This window comes from Solanum lycopersicum, chromosome 2 (genome assembly GCF_036512215.1).
Source record: "Solanum lycopersicum chromosome 2, SLM_r2.1".
Taxonomy (NCBI): Eukaryota; Viridiplantae; Streptophyta; class Magnoliopsida; order Solanales; family Solanaceae; genus Solanum; species Solanum lycopersicum.
This window is the reverse complement of record NC_090801.1, coordinates 70,082,037-70,100,266: the sequence shown is the minus strand read 5'-3', so window position 1 is coordinate 70,100,266 and position 18,230 is coordinate 70,082,037. Positions and strand designations below refer to the sequence as shown.

The following is an 18,230-nucleotide window of genomic DNA, read 5'->3' as shown; positions in this document are numbered from 1 at the left end:
TATTTTGACTATACTGCCTAAAGTATGTATAGTTTATACTACGCTTAGAAGAAATCATCTAATAATATTTTTATTTTACTAAGAATTTTAGCCTTGATTTCATTTGATTTTCATTAACTATACTAATAATTAGATCAAAATTTGTTAAATTATATACTTGGGTATAAATTATTTTTTTATACACTAAACATGCTTATATTAGATTTATCATAATATTGTAGAGATGTGTAATATAACACCATAACGCTGATGAGAGTGATTTTTATAGATGTAGATATACTTCTTTTTTTCGTGAACTAATAAAATGGCTTGTTCCGAAGGAGATGAGCGGATTTCATCATTATTGTAACAAAATAAAAGTGCGCTAGCTACTTTTATAGTCTATTTTAAAATTAGGATATTGGAGAAGATAACTGTAATTTGGTTACTAAGTTACTACTCATCTCTGTAATTAGGTTCCCTTTCTGAAAAAACCTTTTTTTTTTTGTAACTAATAGTAATTAATTAGCCAGAGCAAACACTGCTAGTTATCCAAATTCAGAACTAATGTACTAGTAAGTAACTACACTGTCAACAAAAATCATGCCATCAAACCTAAATGACATTTTATCCGTTCCGTTTTAGTTATTATTATTATTTTTTAAAAGTCAAACGATAAAAAATTAAATATTTTTTTAATTATATTACTATAAAAAACATATAATTTATAATATTTTTCATATTATTTTAAAATTTTTAAAATTAAATTAAAAAATTAATAGAATTAACTCTCGAGACGTAATAATCAAATATTACCTGAATTGATTGAGTCGGAGAGAGAATTTGAAATTATTCTTAGGTAACTTCACAGTGACATTAAAGGGGACAAAAAAGCAAAAGAAAAATCGGTTCAATTGAAAAGAGCAGTGTGATGGTATTTTTCAAAGCATAATTGGTCTTATCGTCTGAAAAGAAAAGATCCAAAGACTCCCACTATAAAGAACCGAACTCACCTGTAACTTTTTTAACCGCAAAATCTCTTCTCTTCTCTTCTCTTCTCCGTAATATTAATTAATAAAATAAATAAATAAATAAATGCCTCTAAACGATGAAGAAGAACACCACCAATTGTTGGCGGATAGATTACTCGAGGAAGAATCTGCCTATGAGTACTCCGACAAAGTCCATATTATCGGAGTCGACGATGATGATGATTTCACCAAAACTCCTCCTTTTTCCTGGAAAAAACTATGGGCTTTTACTGGACCGGGTTTCTTGATGAGTATAGCCTTTTTGGATCCGGGAAATCTTGAAGGAGATCTTCAGGCAGGGGCTATCGCTGGGTATTCTCTGTTATGGCTACTCTTTTGGGCTACGGCTATGGGATTACTTGTTCAGCTTTTAGCGGCTCGTTTGGGTGTCGCTACTTCTAGGCATTTGGCTGAGCTATGTAGGGATGAGTATCCGAAATGGGCTCGATTGCTTTTGTGGGTCATGACCGAATTGGCTCTAATTGGGGCTGATATTCAAGAGGTTATTGGAAGTGCTATTGCTATAAAGATTTTGAGTCGAGGGTTCTTGCCTCTATGGTCTGGTGTTGTCATCACTGCTCTTGATTGGTATTTTCTTTTTTCTTCTCTTGTTATCCTTTTTCGAATTCCAGTTCTGTTTTTTTTTTCATGGATTCTTTTTCTGTTAGACTTTGATTTTTAATATGATAGTAGACGCTCTATCCCAATTTAAGTGTCCTAGTTCGACCGACTGAGCATGGATTTTAAGATATCATGCGATCTTAAATTTGCCTATTAGAATGTTGGAATTGAAAAACTAAATGTGTAAAGAGACAATCTTTATGTGACAAGACTAAAAAGGAAAGGAAAGACACTTAAATTGAGATACAAGTTGTAATTCATGTGAGCTTTGATTAACAAAAGGCCTTTGCTTGTTGCCTCCTTTTGATTCCATAACTTCTTGTATATACTTAAATATAACTAATGAGGAAGTGGAGGAAAATGGTTATACTTTGCTAGGTCAAATATTTATATAGTGAAGCACTATAGTATAGTGTTTAATTATTTTATAATGATCCACGAAATGGATAAAGATGATTCATTTAGCTGGTCCAATTAGTTCTGAATTGAAGTTCAGTTGAACGATTGACCTTTTTTTAATAATTGTCTCCATACACTGTAGCATTCTCTATTATCAAGACTTGGGAACCATGTATTGTTCCTTCATTTCTTATTGGTTTATTTTAAAATAGTTTCCCTTTTTCTTTAAATAAAGATGCACAATAACAATTTATTCGACTGTTTAATTGCCTATTGAGCTCAAGAACAGCCTTTGCAATCCTTTTATTCTGCAGCTTTGTATTCTTATTTCTTGAGAACTATGGAGTGAGGAAGCTGGAAGCACTCTTTGCTGTCCTTATTGCAGTTATGGCCGTCTCATTTGCATGGATGTTTGGAGAGACGAAACCAAATGGAGTGGAACTTCTTGTTGGTGAGAAAATGCAGCACAAAATATAATTGCAGTATTCATATCTGCCACTTTTCAAGCATCCAGATCATAGACTATTTTTTATGCATGGCTTTGAATTCTCCTGATAAATTGTAACTGCAGGTGTGGTGGTCCCAAAACTTAGCTCCAAAACAATAAAGCAGGCAGTGGGAATTGTAGGGTGTGTTATCATGCCTCACAATGTGTTTCTACATTCGGCGCTAGTGCAGTCCAGAGACATTGACAACCGTAAGATTGGCAGAGTTCGAGAAGCACTTAATTACTACTCCATAGAGTCGACAATTGCCTTGGCAATTTCATTCATGATCAATTTGTTTGTTACAACAGTGTTCGCAAAGTCATTTTATGGTAGTGAAATAGCCAATAGCATTGGCCTAGAAAATGCTGGTCAATATCTTCAGGATAAGTATGGTGGGGGATCGTTCCCCATCCTTTATATCTGGGCTATTGGATTGTTGGCTGCTGGACAGAGTAGTACTATAACTGGTACTTATGCTGGACAATTTATTATGGGAGGTTTTCTGCACATGAGGTTGAAAAAATGGCAGAGAGCGTTAATAACAAGAAGTTGTGCTATCGTCCCAACTCTGATAGTTGCTCTTGCTTTTGACACCTCTGAGAAATCATTAGATGTTCTGAACGAGTGGCTCAACGTTCTTCAGTGTGTCCAAATCCCTTTTGCCCTGATCCCCCTTCTTTGTCTTGTATCCAGAGAAGAAATCATGGGTGTTTTCAAGATTGGCTCTACTATGAAGGTATGTTCGTATCTTCAAACGTTCTGCTTGAATGAACTAATTTTTTAAAAGTTAGAATTGGATCTATTACCTATTCTTTTCCTCTTGAATTTGGAATTCATCCACTTAATAACAAACATTTTATAACAGGTTGGGGGGTCAGGAAATCTGATTCTTTAAATTATCAAGATCTTGAACTCATTTTGATACACCATATTGTATAATCATTTATAAAGGATTTTCTAAAAAGAAAACAAATACTATTAATTAAGTTTAACTTTTAATTTGAATGTGGACAATCGATTGAAGTTAGAGGTGTCCTTTTGTCCCACTCTTTGATTTGTGTTCTTTAAATGGTGCATTTCTCCACTGAAGTTGCGATATGCTCAAACTTTTTTCCAGTTTGTATGAAATCTATATACTCTTGGACCTAGACAGAATCTGCTGGTATATTTGTTGAGAATTAGGTGTCATTGTTAGATTCTAGGATTTGGAGCACCTTCTTCTTTCTGTTATTTGTCTGACTGTGTCCTGTCTTTTTCCTAACCTTTATAGACTATCAGCAAAGTACATTAAGATGTGGGAATTGTCTGGTTCAACATCATTTGATTTTTACTTGTCTGGGAGATAAAATCTCCTACATTTTATCTTGATCACTTGATTCAATTGACTGAATAGTTTCCACGGAGCTGCTATGGGCGTACATGCATAGTGTTATGCAGATTGAGAGCCTTGCTTGTTAATTTTATCAGGTTTCAGAATAATTGATGAACTATTAATATATACCTGGCTAAGATCATACTCTCACATGTCGTTTTAGACATAATCTGTCTGGGATTTTCATCGTCTCTTAGAATGGATTTTTGTGTCAGGGGAATGTAGTTTCTCTGCGATTCAACTTTGCATGTTTGATGTTTCTTACACTGCTTACATCTAATGTTTCTTCTGTTCCCTTTTAGGTGATATCATGGCTAGTAGCTGTGCTGGTTATGCTGATTAATGGCTATCTTTTGATGGACTCTTTATCTTCTGCTGTCAGTGGGATGTTGTTTACATCTGTTGTAGTTGCTTTTACAGGTGCATACATTGCCTTCATTGTATACCTCATTTCACGGGGAATTACCTTCCCCAATTGGTTTGTAAAAAACAAAAGTATCTCGAGCATAGATAATTGATATATGTTCTTAGCAGAAAGCTGAGATCATGTTGTACCCTTGTAGCCCGAGTTAAGTATTTATAGCCTTCCCCATTTCTTTCCTTTAAGAAGTGTTGGATTGTTGGGTCTGCTCAAAGTAAGCATTAAGAGTGAGTTTGCTGTGATTACATCCCATGTTTTTTGGGTATGACTAATTGAGACGGTGACTGTAGCACCTGCATTAGGAAAATTAGTTAGAGCTTGTAATATTGATCCAGCAGTTTTAGATTTTGGTGGAAAATAAACAAACTGTCCTCAGCTAATCTCAAGTTTGTTCTTTGGAATTCTGTTTAGACTTCTTAGGGATTTCGTTATTTTCTTGCATTCAAATCTTCCTGTATTGGCTAAAGTCCACAGACTTCTGGCCTTCAAATGCATAACTGATTTTAAATTCAGCCTACAAAACTGTAATTCCTTCAATTGGGCCAAGAATGAATTGTGGCTGTGTAGTAAATTACAGCCCAATGTATTAATCACAACACATAAACATATAGATACTGTATATTTCTATTAAAAAAAATCTCTGCTTTCGATTAAAAATCGAATTACCAATCAAGATGTGTTTTATTTTCGTTAGTTATGAATTCCTTTGTTTGTCTGTGTTCTCTTTCGTAAGACACGTAAAGCAAAAAGAACTGCTGAGTGATGACGAAGAGTAAGGTATAAAAATAGATATAACAAAGGGAAAACGTATTGTTGAAATCAAGAAATATGATTAGAGTTGTGTTTGATTTTCTTTCCTAAACCGAAAGAATATAAAAGGTTTTTGTTTGAAGCCTCATGTTTACTCCGTCACCGCATGATAAAGTTGATACGTACAAGAGACGTTTATTGTTAAATAATTATGGTTTTCTTTCTTATGCATTAAGTACTCAACAAGTTACTTTAATTTACTTTTTGTCCAAGACTGATTCAAAGTTTAATATACAGATAAAGTTTAGAATTGCTTTTGACTCGTTCACAAGTTTAAGAGTTGTCACTACTCACTTGATTAACCAAGATGATTTTACTACTAGAGCTTAGCACTGTACTTGTTTATTTACTTCATATAATAAACTATTTTACACAAATCGTAAGTAGTCATTTCATAGCATTCATAAGAATGGTTTTAAAATTAGTACAAGTAATAGTGATGTTTGATATTAATTAATAGCCTTTTATTTTGTTAAACTTTATATTTAATCATATTAATACAAATAAATTGAAACAACGAGAGAGAGTAATTAATAAAAAAGAATCGGCATTAAAGCAGAGTGAAGAGTAAGTAGTGGGATGAGAAATGGACAAATAAACAAATGAAATCTATATAATAGAGGAAAGTGCGAGTCCAAAAAGGAGTAAAGTAGTGAAGACTAGTACAAATCTCTACCCTTACACTCCACGAAAGAATATAAAAAAAAGGAGGCAATGTGGCCAAATCTCTAAGCAGATCCAAATGAGGACCCCTTCACCATAAATAACCAAAAGATAAATTATACATGTCAAATATCAAAATATGTTTTGAACTCTTTAGAACAAGAGCCAGCTCATCACAGCCCATCCAGCTACCAAACTTCCCAGCATCTTCAATTTCTCTGCTCCACTCTGCATTAGATCCCACAATATATTAATATCTTTGTCATTAATTTATAAAATATTAATTCAGATCCACAATATGTAAAAATAATGCAAATACACAGTACAATCCGTGCATGTGCAATTGATTGATCCTACTTTACTGTGTTGCCTCGTGCTTAGTGACCTTTAATGTTTCTTTGTCCAACTTAATACTCTGGTTTTGAAGTGAATACTGCAACTAAAGAAGAGTGCAATAATCTTTTCGTTGTCACCGTGCAGCGACCTAATATATCTACGCCATTAATGATCTTCCACCGACACCATATATATATGCCATTCAATATAACAAAAAATAGCTTTGTATTGACAAAATGTTACTCACTCGGTCTGGTATTGTTTGTTATGATTTTTATTTTGAGTCAAACTATAAAACATTTGACTTTTAAGATATATTTTTCATCATATTAATATGCTTGCAATTTCTCATATAGTTTTAGAATATCTAATTTTTTAATTTAAAATATCAAAAACGACTAATTTAATTTAGAAAATTAATTAAATTCAACATGACAAACAATATCGGACAGAGGAGAGGAAGTAAAATTTTTTTATCACAGTTAGTTAGTGTGGTTATCTGTTTTAGGGTCATTTACAAAAAAAATGTTAATTGCTTAAAGAAAATATAAATAATAGGAGTAATAATTAAACTATTATCATCCTATCATTAATTAAACGATAAAAAATCATTTTTAGTGAGTAATTGTGCCCCGGGTTACCCAACATAGAAATACTTAATATTATCAATATAAAAATTAAAGTCACATCTTCACAAGTCATCATGAACAACTGATAGACCCGCCTGTAAAAAGACCAAATTATGAAAGCTGTAAAACGTAAATGACTCACCACCGACGAAGCTAACATACACTACGACACCATATTCATACCAATTAGTATGGATCTTAATTTTTTATATATATATATTAATCAAATTTCTAAGAATAAATTTAGAATTTGATCAAAACTATTGAATTCTGCAAATGAACTTTAGATCCGCGGTATGCAATTAGTGTAATCATATTCATCCTGAATTACGAGAATGCAGATAAGCTAAAACTTGTAGTATGTTATGAGCAGGAACTGGTTATATGTATTATTAACTAGATCTGGATTGGCACTAATGATCCATAATATCTTAGACAGGAACAGAAGATTAAAAACAAAAAATAGGAAGAGAATTTTTTATGAGATTGCGTACCTCATCGTTAAGAGATGGGCTGGGAGCTGAATCGGAGTCCATGCTAGGTCCAGGAGCTTCGGAAGGAGGTGCAGGTGGGCTCATCATATCGGGAGAAGGTGCTGGTGATGCATTGTGTTTCTTTCCCTTCTTTCCCTTTACTTTTCCTTTGCTAGGAGCCGGAGCTGGAGTTGTCTCCGAAGCAACAGGTGCAGCAACTGGAGCTGCAGCCGGTGGAGTAGAAACAGCTGGCGGTGTAGCTACCTCTGGAGCTGGAGCTGGTGGAGATTGTACTGGTGGAGAACTTGCTGGTGCTTTAAGTGGTGGAGAACTTGCTGGTGCTGATACGGGTGCAGCAACAACAGGTGTAGTGGGAGCAGTAACTGGAGCGGTTACTGGAGCAACAGGAACAGCTGTAGGTGGGGCCGAGGCTGGTGCTGTTGCGGGAGCAGGAGTTTTCGGCTTAGTTGGTGCAGCAGCTGGTGGAGTAGTACCAGCCTTAGCACCAACGGGTGCTGCGGCAGGTGTCTGACCCGTGACACTTGCCACTACAATGCACAAAATTGATACTAGAAATACAAATTTTCTATCCATGGTAGCTAAAAGAAAATATAGACCAAAAATAGAGAAAAAGAGAGTGTGTGTGTATTGATTGTGTGTAAAGAGTGTGAAGTTGAGTGCATATAAGTAGGCAAGTTAAAGGCATAACGGCTAGAGGAGGGTCGTCATCTGGGTGGGTCCATGCAAAAAACATACAAAATGAACCTCTTAACAGGCTGGATAAATGGGCCCAATAGGCCATGTGATTAGGTAATGGGCTAACCACGTCAGGTGTTTTGGGTTTTGCAGAGTCTAGGTGATTTCTGTAGCTGGAGGTTTGATTTGTTGTCTTCGATGGAAGGCAAAGCTTACAGCTGGAACATGGCTAGATGTAGGACCCGTTTGGGTCACGAGTTAATCAAGTCCATACGCGTAAGCGATGATTGTGGAGAAGATTAACAAGTAATTGGCACCGACAACTAACAGCTGGGACCCTAACGCTGTTTTCCAACTATTTTCGAGTCACATAACATTCTTATACAAAATCTTTTTGAAAACGAAATTAATTTGTGAAATTTTCTAACAAAAATATTTATAGAAAAAAATGTATCGATTTCACCATCTCACAAAGTATTTAGGCTCATCTATTTATTAAGATTGTATATAACCGTTTACTTGTACCCAAAATAGAAAGAAAAAAAACCCCAAATATACCCTTAATACGAGTGATTTATTTTATATTTGCCCTATGTTCATCTATCGATGCATAAAATTAAGTAATTTTCTCTCCAAATATACTCCTTTCCGTAATGGCTTTCTATCGTGGAAAACATGGGTTAGATTTGGCTGAAATGGTGGAAGCTACCGTAATGTTTAAACATTATTTATAAGTATATTAAAGCTGCTACCATAATGTTTAAACACTATTCAATTATACATAAGTTTATTAATTTGAGCCTTCTCAATTATTTGGATCATTTATTTACATACGTGAATAATCAAAGGGAGGGAAAATTTTGGGAAATGAAAAATAACAGCAGATTTAAAATCATATGATATGATATTTTTTGCAAAAAATGATTTAAATTAAAACAGGAGATATTTTTTGTATTCCTATCATTTTCTAACTGTTAGCTCCATCTAGAATGAACCAATGGTCAATTTTGCTTTGAGTAATATACAATAGAAGACAAAATTGTCATATTAAGACTTATTCATATGAAAAATCGATCATATTCTTTTCGTGTTAAAGTAATCGTTAATCAAAATAGAAATTTTAATTATTTATCTAATTGTGACCGTATGTTTGAGCTACTTAATAAATTCATCTTTATTCTAGAAATAAAACAACAAAATTATTTTAATTTAAAAAATAAATAGTCAATTTATTCCCCTAAATCTATATATTCACTAAACCATAGGTGCCCGTGTTCTGGTTGATATGATGGGGGTAACGGTAGTATTTGATGATTGGTGGTTATGGGTCCATGCAATTCGTTTATGTCCCATTTTTTGTTTGGCATATTATATTATATTATATTATATTATAGAACCTCAGAATTTTTAATTTTACAGTTGGCCATGCTAAATCCTTTGAATTGATTATATTGTAATTGAGCAAAAAAGTAGCTAAAGACAGACACATACAAGGGGATAGAAATAGACAACTCACCCAATAGTAAAATAATTGGATGATATACAAGTTGGCAAAAAATGGTACAATCATATTTATGTACCGCCACCATCTGATATGCTATTATTTTATATTTCATATTATATATTCTCTTATTAGCTTTTGTTTTTGCTTGCTTCTTTCACGGCTCAAGCCTATCGAAATAGTTTTTTCACTATTATTAAATAAAAATAAAATTTATATGTATTCTATTTTTTTCATTCTATATCGTAACATTTCACTAGACTTTCGTTTGTTTGTTTATTACTCTCTACATGTTATTTATAAATGACAACGTTTCATCATAACAACAATTAAAAATAAAACTATACAAATAACATTGTTATAAAAAAAAAGTTTTGATCAAACTAAGTCATTATACAAAGCAATTTATCAAAATAATACGTTTTCTAAAAAAATTACAAAACTAGCATAAACGTATTTCACAGTAACGATTTAGGGTATATTTCATATTTTAAAAGCTGACGGCGTTAGATTGATTTGCGTTACTTACAGTAACGTTTTACTACTAAAACGTTATTCACAGTAACGTTTACCTTACTTACAGTAACACATATCAACCTAACGCCGTCAGTTTTATAAAAAAAAATATACCATAAAATATTACAATGAAATACATTTATACTAATTTTATAAAAAAATTTAAAAGCGTATTATTTTAATAAATTATTTTATATAATGACTTTGTTAAAAAATTCTTCAAAAAACAGTAGATAAATGTGAGGCATATATATTATATTTATGGTGAATTATGAATGATGATTGATATGATGGGATTCGAAGAAACTGTAAATAGTATACGCGTGAATCCCAATGGCTGCTTTGTTTATTGCCATTTACAAGATTTGGCAGAACTGAGATGGGATAGTGACCATTCCCCAACTCTGTTTAATCTTTTACTATATTGGGAGAAAAAAAGAATAAAACACGGCGTCTTGTATGACAAAAAACCTGCACTCTGTTTTTTAATTTTTTTTTTAATAAGACAGAACTTGAACTCGATTTTCTAGCCGTTACAAGCGAAGATAATTAATCACACATTCACCTATGAAATTTTAGAATATTATTATGAAATTTTAAATTTTATGTTAATAATTATATTTTAATTATATGATTAATAATAAGGTTAGATCTCACTTTATAGTCAAGAATATATTAGAAACAAGATTTTTACTCTATAGAAATAAAATTCGTGTTCATTCTATTTTTTCCCAACCTTCTTATGGGAATAGCCTAGACTGTGATGTCCTCCATGTTATTGTTGTTGCTGAAAGTAACTAGCCTAGTCTATTATATCCTTCATTTTAATTTGTTTATTATATTTTGATTTGACGCACATTTTATGAATCTAGAGGTCTTAAATTAAATATATTTATGGTATTATACATGTTTTGTAGACAGTTAAAAATTAAAATTACTAAAAAGATATTATTTTAAAATATCGTAAAAATAATAAAACAAATAAATTAAAACAGAAAAAGTATTATACCATGTTTCTTTCCTTCCCGTCAAACTCATCCTTTTCTTTGCCCGAGCATGTCTCAACATAAAAGGTTACGTTGGAAAAAAGATCATAAGAATTTTTTTTCTTATATATTCATAAGTTTATTGATATAATAAATTTAAATTCGCATTGACTAAAGTCGGTTAATGAAAAATTTACTGGCCCCTAGAATATTATTTGTAATAAAAAATTTCAAATACTAAATGAATTAAATTCCACCATACATAACTTGGTGGCCAAGCACTATAAATATATACTAGTACTAATCCTATTTTATTTAGCTCGAAGAGTGATTTTTGAATGGCCTAAATTCCATCATTCCTCTTTATCTAAAGTAGTTGCTTGTTCAATCTTTAGAATTCTTTTTGTAAGAAACGTGTCATGTTAATTGTATAAGTAGCTAGAACTTGATGAAGAAAAAAGTAAGTAGGGATAGAATAACCATATCCCTTATGTCTTACTCAAGAGCACATACTCTAATTTTTCCAATCATAAACTTGCCTTTAATTCCCTTTGCTTCTACCTGAAATTAACTATACCTAGAATATTTATGCAAAAAAGTTTTTCCTTTTTTTTCTCTTTAAATAAATTAAAGTGTAATGCGATTGGGTGTTGTAAAACTAGAAATAAAAAAGTTTGCTTCATTTGGACTTCAATATGATTCAATCTGAGATACTCTTATATAATCTTACATTTCTTTTTCTCTATATATGGACATGATTCTTATGTTGAGATTATACCAAAGGACGAAATGTTTATACTATTCCTCAAGAAAGTAACAAATTGCAATAGAAAATATATTATCAATGTTAAATTTAAAATGACGTAGACCAATAAATAAAAAGTTTGTTAAATATCTTATGTTCAAACATTATTATTGAATTTCTTTTAAAAGGTTAACAAGTTACTTTATATATTGTTAGAGATGATATACACGACTCTCGTTGATTGTGAAAGAATTTCCAATGATATACTGGTTCCTTGTCTTTGGTTGTTTAGACCATAGATTACTTGGGCTTGAGCCCAATATGAAGACCAATAATAAAAGAGAGTTTCAAAGTTAAATCTTTTAAAGTTGGGCTTCAATCCATTTATATTGGAAGAGTGAATCTTTCCATTTTGAGTAATCTAAAAAAATCAATATATTTATAGAATTATTGAAATTCAATAGTTATAAATATGTTATTTACTAGAAATGACTACACTTTATGTCAATTTCTAGCTGCATGTTTGTATTAAATTTTATTTTATTTTATTGTTATTATTATTATTATTATTATTTATACAATCCACTAAATAAGGTATGATATGTTACCATAACTTCCAACTACCACTCATTTTTTATGTTCCTAAATAACTGAAATTTCTATTATAAAATTACCAACTAATAAATTACATATTGTATGCAAATATGATTGATTCACATAATACAAAAGGTTGTATTTATACTCCTAAATACAATATATTCACTAAACACTAATCATAAGGGTATTCATAAAATTTTGAATATAAAAGTTTATTCATGTCTTTTCTCGTTGTATTTTACCATATGTTTTTATTTTTTATTTATTCATACACTAATGCAGTTGTCATTACAATAACTAAATAAGGAAAATGTATACTTGTACAATTAGCATATGAATACTTTGATTTAAATTGGTATTTCTATTTATAAAACTTAAAGTATTAATATATCAAGGATACAAGTATTTATAAAAATTTAATGTATTAATACGTCAAACAAGGTAAAGTAGTACAATTTTAGAATATGAATACAACAATTTGAAAAATGGATACACTATTGTTAACAAAAAAAATGAATACACCAATATACTATGATATGAATACACTATTGTAACATAAGAAAATGGAAAAACAATAGAATGTGTATGTATCAAAGTGTGTAAGTATTCGACTGCATAAAAAATTAAAAAAACCAACAAAAAGTCAATCTATTTTTTGTAAAGTTTATAATACTTGAGGCTTGACGTTAACTTAGGTATTTATTTATAAAAAATATAGTATTGATGTATCCAACTATACTTGTATTGCTTAATCAAATTGGATAAATTACTTATGTATCCAAATATATTTGTCTTCAAAAACCACCATTTTATTAATATTACAATACAATTATCAAAGTATATAAGTATTATTAAATATAAACATTTGACATTTCATTGAACCAAAAATATAAGTATAATGAATTGAATCACAAAAATCACTCCTACAATCTTACAAAAGGATCTTGAATTGGAAGAAATTGAGGGAAAAATACAAAAAAATTTGTAATATAAGCATATTGATGAAAGAGAAAGTATGAATACATAATTAATTATGAGTTTAATGATAATTTTCCTATTTATTATTTATTTATATTAAACATAAAAAAAAACTGATTATTGATATACAATTAAATTTGCTATTTATTGTATAGTTATAGTCATATAACATAAAAAAAATTAACTATAACTATATTATTTAAATGTATATTGAAGTTTGCCATATTACTTAGTTTTTCCTTCTATTTTTATGGAAAATTACGCGAAATAAGCAAATATATATTAGTTAATTAGCTAACATAATCATAGTTTGAATTAATTATGACTAATATATAAATATAATTAGTCTCTCTCTACTCTCTGCCCCCTCTGGCTTCTCTCTCCTCCCTCTCCTAATCTTGCTCGTCTCTTTTCTCACTCTCCCAATCTCGCTTGCTAGATATAAAAGTACTTATATACAATTATACATATACAATTTGTCTCTCTCCACTCTCTGTCCTCTCTAGCTTGCCTCTGTCCTCCCTCTCCCAAGATCACTCGCCTCTCTCTTGTCTCTCAATCTTGCTCGCTAAATATACAAATACATATGTATACCAGTTACATATATACAATTATTTAATAGATATATATATACAATTCGCCTCTCTACCCTCATCTCTCTCCCAGTATAGTTCTTCTCTCTCCTTTCTCTAACATTTAACTACAAATTGTGATTAGTGAACTATAGCTACGGAACATAATTAAGTTATCTTTGAGTGACTATATACGAAAATTTCCTTCTTTTTTTAATATAAATTTAGAAACTATATAAAAACTTTAAATCTTGACAGTTAATAATTTAAAATATTTTAAAAGATTATGATCTAAAAATATCACTTAAATTTATTTTTTAAAATCATTTGAGTGTTCAAATAGTAAATAAAATAAATAAAGTAAAACAAGGGAGTGCTTAAAATCGACGTAAAGACACATGTTGAAATCTGAACTAAGCATGTTTGTATTATTATATCCCAGATTTGTAATGATTATTTTTGGCATCAAAAGCAACGCTGAAGTGAGTTGCAAACTCTGCTTCAACTCAAAAAGATACTTTAATTAACTCATTCATAGGTCAGCCGCATTTTCTTGAGACCAACCCCATTTGTACTTGTGGTTCATTAAATAATGTAAACAACTGGTTTCTTTGCTTTTCAAGTTAAATCTGCACACCACGAGCCTACTACAATTGAGGTTAAAAAAAGAAAAGAAAAAAGGAGGGCTATATCTGATCGAGAATAAATTACGTGAGATTAATTATTCTTATATAAGTTATCTCAAAAAAAAAATATTCCACCATGTATATTAGAGGATGTATCCCATAATCGGAAGGATAATAATTTAAGAACTATCTAATAATACATTCAACCCAACTTGGAATAAAATAATTCATACATTTTATTCTAAGATTATTATACTTTATAACTCACACCAAACGACTCTGGTATAGAGCAGAGCTATCATAAATTCTACCATCCATGCTTTGCTCGCAGTGAAAAGAAGAAAGTCCAAAGGAACAGTAAATAGAGCATACCAAAGAATTAAAGATCGTGATGGGAGAATTCAGTTAGAAAAAGAATGTGTTATACCTAGAGAAAAAAGGTTGGTCATGATCGTGCACAGCGGCGAACCCCGGATTTAAAGATAGAGGGACACTACTAAGACTCTAAGAACTTATCAATTTATGCAGAGATAATAGGGGAAAAAAAGGCTGCCTCAAGGGGATTTAAACTCGGGCAGTCACTCTTTGACTCTTCAACCAATTCGCCATAATACTTTTTTATTATAAGGGTGCACAATTAAGTATATAATCATTTTCTACTATCTACACATATATATACGATTATTTTTTAAAAGTTCCCGTATGCACGTGCACCCTCACGGATGCATGTGGGTCTGCCCCTGGTCGTGCACGTGGCAAGCCAGACACCTGTACGATTGAAATGGTTCGTTAGTAGAGATATTTTAGTAGGAACATTTTTCTAATGGTACAATCATTTCTATTTATTTCTCCCTTCCCTCTTTTTGTCTATCTACAAATCTCACAACTCAAAACTTCTGGTCAGAGTCGGACCAACTAGTCTCATGATTCAGCCCACATGTTTGTCAAAACACTTTCTTTTCTTTCTCTTTTTTGTTTCTTTTCTGGTTTTTAGGTGTGGGCAACTTGTTATATTTATATATGAATACGACAAAACACTTTGACTAAAGAGTTACTTCTGAAAATGAACCCTTACCTGCCCACCAGTCAGTGCACTTAAACTAATACCTCTAACAACCTGCCATAGAAACTTCATCAACAACATTCTCTGACTACTCAAACAGCAAAAACAAAACAGACTTTACACTGCATTTGAACATGAAATGCACCAGTACAAGTCGTAGTTGCTTGTTGTGTGGTAAAATGGAAGAAAAAGATCCATCGATACGAAAAACTTTAATAGCTCAATGCTTCAAAGATTTGCATCTGATTGAAGATATGGAACTTGTTCTCACCTTAAGATGCCTCTGGAATACTGCTCTTGCTCAACCTGATGACCCTGAATTCCCATCCCTCGGCGTCTTTAGTTGCATGGCTAGACTTCTCAACAGGTGCACCCGTGACCAAAAATGGCTTTCAAGAGGCCATAACGTGTATGTTCCTTATTATGCAGCTCATATCATTGGCTCCTACACCATGAACAAAGTTAGATTCTCTGTTTTGGCTGTTAAATCAGACGTAATTTCGCCATTAATAGACCTCTTAAGAGGTAAGATAACTTGGGTCGAACAAAGAGTGGCTGTTAGAGCACTTGGTCACATTGCACGACATAGAAGAACATTTGAAGATATTAAGGTCCATGAAGTAGAGATTATAAAACTAGCCATTGATATAGCTTCCAAATGCATTTATACAATCTATAGCGAGTTTGTGAGCAAGAGAAGTGAAAACAGAGTCGAATATCATCGTTATTTGATGATAAAAGGCCTCGGAGAATTCGAAATGGAGAGTAAAAAAGCAGAGTCTTGGGCTTGCCAAATGCAATGCTGGTCACTGTACCTTCTCAACTGCTTCGTTACAAAGAAAAGAAGCATCAATTTGATATGCAAAGAACATTTTCTCAAGAATTTGTGTGATATATGGGGTGGATTACAGAACCAGAATTCTTTCTCTGGAATTGGCCTAATCCGAAGTCTTTGTGAAAGCGAAGATGGTAGAAAAAACATTGCTCAATTAGTACAAGTCGTAGAAAATATCTGCGACCTCTCTAGATCATCCGACGAATGGCAATTCATGGCAATTGAATGTCTTTTGTTACTTCTCAAGGATCCAAAAACAAAAAACAGAGTAACCAACATTGCAGCTCCTTTTCTTGCTGATTTAGTAGAGCTTAGAACTATCAAAGGAAGACGAAAAATGGGTGACATGATAACACAACTACTCTTACAAGATTATGCTAAAATCAAATATGGTCAAGTGGGGTTCTCCGAAACAGGATCAATCAAAGAGATTTGGGACTTGAAAGTTGAAAAAAGGAAAAGGGATAAAATCATTTCGGAACAAGAAGTGAAGGAAACAGAGCTTTTGGTTTCCGTTTTAAAACGTGAAGGAAACAAGAAATTTTGGTCAAGTGAGATTGAAGCAGCTGTAAACAAGTACACAAAGGCTTTAGATTTATGTCCACTGAACTTGAGAAAAGAAAGAATTGTTCTTTATAGCAATAGAGCTCAATGTCATTTAATTTTAGGAGAAGCAGAGTTAGCTATTAGTGATACAACTCGAGCCTTAAGTTTATCAGGTGAAATGAGACCACATATAAAGAGCCTATGGCGAAGATCGCAGGCTTATCACATGAAAGGTTTGGCTAGACTAAGTTTAATAGATTGTTTAATGTTCATCAATGAACGAAGCAAGTTGAATGGAAACAAAAGCAGCACAAGGAAAATCCCATACTATGCAATGCGCATGTTGAACAAGCAGATGACAGCCACGTGGATTTTTGCAGGTGCTGCGAAGTCCATGGAAGACGACACATATGACAATGGAACCCATAAATCCAGGGTCCAGTATCGCCTTGCAGGTGGAAAAATGAAAGGGAAGATAGAAGAGGCACTATTAAAAAGTTAGTCCTGAATTATTTTTGTTTTTCTTATTTACTACTCAATTCTTTACCTATTTTTGTGCTTCAAGTTTCACAAGATGGCACAAGATTTGAGTTGTCTCAGCTGAAAAAAGGAAAAGGTTTTTATGCTATTAGATCATGTAAAAGATAACTGCAGTTAACAACCTTTATAAAAGCGATGAATAACCTGAAAAATCAATGTATGAGTTTTAAATCCTTCTTTTTTATTTTGGGCTTTAGAACAGTTTGTATTATGAAGTTTAAGTTCAGTCAATATGCACTAGATATGTGATCTCTAAAAAGACGTACTTGGGGTGTCCTCAAACAGGAATTCCAATCCAGGGGAAAGACGAGGAGCATGGGCTCTTGAAAAAGGGACGGCTCTGGAGAACAAGCCGGAGAAGCAAAGGCGTTATTGAACCATCACAGGAAGGGAAAATGTAAAAGTACAAGAAAAATGTGATAGCTCGTTACGAGTTGAGCAACTTTAACATGCAGAACTAAAAATGTAAGATGTTGTCCATTGTTTACCCTTTTCTCTGTGGAAACAAAAATCACTACGGAAGTTAATCCTATCTTGACTATGTTCATCTAATCAATCCTTTTCAGACAATGTACTTTTTGGTCTGGTATGGTTCTCCTTGACAAGACAACTCAACAAACACACTACAAATGGATACCAAACAGACAAGTTTTTTAGAATTAGATCTGCTGAGGTACCGTATTGTACCTAACCCACCAAGGTAGACTTTGTTGGTTCCAACTGCTGTGCATTTGCCTATTATTATTTTCTCATTTACTCTTGTTGAGAGAATATAGTTTTTAGTCCACTGGCAGTTATTGCTTCTCG

General features: G+C 32.2%; 3 protein-coding genes and 1 long non-coding RNA gene across 6 annotated transcripts; 2 read left to right on the top strand and 2 right to left on the bottom strand.

Moving 5' to 3' along the window:
* Window positions 1-1,074: 1,074 nt before the first annotated feature.
* NRAMP3 (metal transporter) lies at window positions 1,075-4,408 on the top strand. Its single transcript, NM_001246841.1, has 4 exons — window positions 1,075-1,598; window positions 2,345-2,481; window positions 2,602-3,254; window positions 4,193-4,408. The coding sequence occupies exons 1-4, from the start codon at window positions 1,075-1,077 to the stop codon at window positions 4,406-4,408; spliced, it is 1,530 nt and encodes a 509-aa protein (NP_001233770.1).
* Window positions 4,409-5,708: 1,300 nt separating this feature from the next.
* AGP-1 (Arabinogalactan 1) lies at window positions 5,709-7,860 on the bottom strand. Its single transcript, NM_001247514.1, has 2 exons — window positions 7,244-7,860; window positions 5,709-6,012 (listed from the first exon to the last, which is right to left on the bottom strand). The coding sequence occupies exons 1-2, from the start codon at window positions 7,814-7,816 to the stop codon at window positions 5,938-5,940; spliced, it is 648 nt and encodes a 215-aa protein (NP_001234443.1). The 5' UTR covers window positions 7,817-7,860; the 3' UTR covers window positions 5,709-5,937.
* A 6,696-nt stretch (window positions 7,861-14,556) lies between these two features.
* On the bottom strand, window positions 14,557-17,828 carry LOC104645671 (uncharacterized). Of its 2 annotated transcripts, XR_003245788.2 has the most exons (5): window positions 17,690-17,824; window positions 17,431-17,483; window positions 15,774-15,947; window positions 15,515-15,556; window positions 14,557-15,207 (listed from the first exon to the last, which is right to left on the bottom strand). It is a non-coding gene; the product is annotated as an uncharacterized lncRNA (long non-coding RNA). The 2 variants fall into 2 exon arrangements; XR_011215112.1 differs by lacking the exon at window positions 17,431-17,483 and having other exon boundaries at window positions 17,690-17,828.
* LOC101268838 (uncharacterized) lies at window positions 15,407-18,213 on the top strand. 2 transcript variants are annotated; one of them, XR_011215111.1, is made up of 3 exons: window positions 15,407-17,380; window positions 17,709-17,888; window positions 17,990-18,213. XR_011215111.1 is itself a non-coding variant. In XM_069294607.1 (2 exons), exons 1-2 carry the CDS (start codon window positions 15,637-15,639, stop codon window positions 17,822-17,824), a joined length of 1,860 nt encoding a protein of 619 aa, XP_069150708.1. In that variant the 5' UTR covers window positions 15,407-15,636; the 3' UTR covers window positions 17,825-17,955. The 2 variants fall into 2 exon arrangements, 1 of the variants encoding a protein (XP_069150708.1); XM_069294607.1 differs by lacking the exon at window positions 17,990-18,213 and having other exon boundaries at window positions 17,709-17,955.
* Window positions 18,214-18,230: the final 17 nt, after the last annotated feature.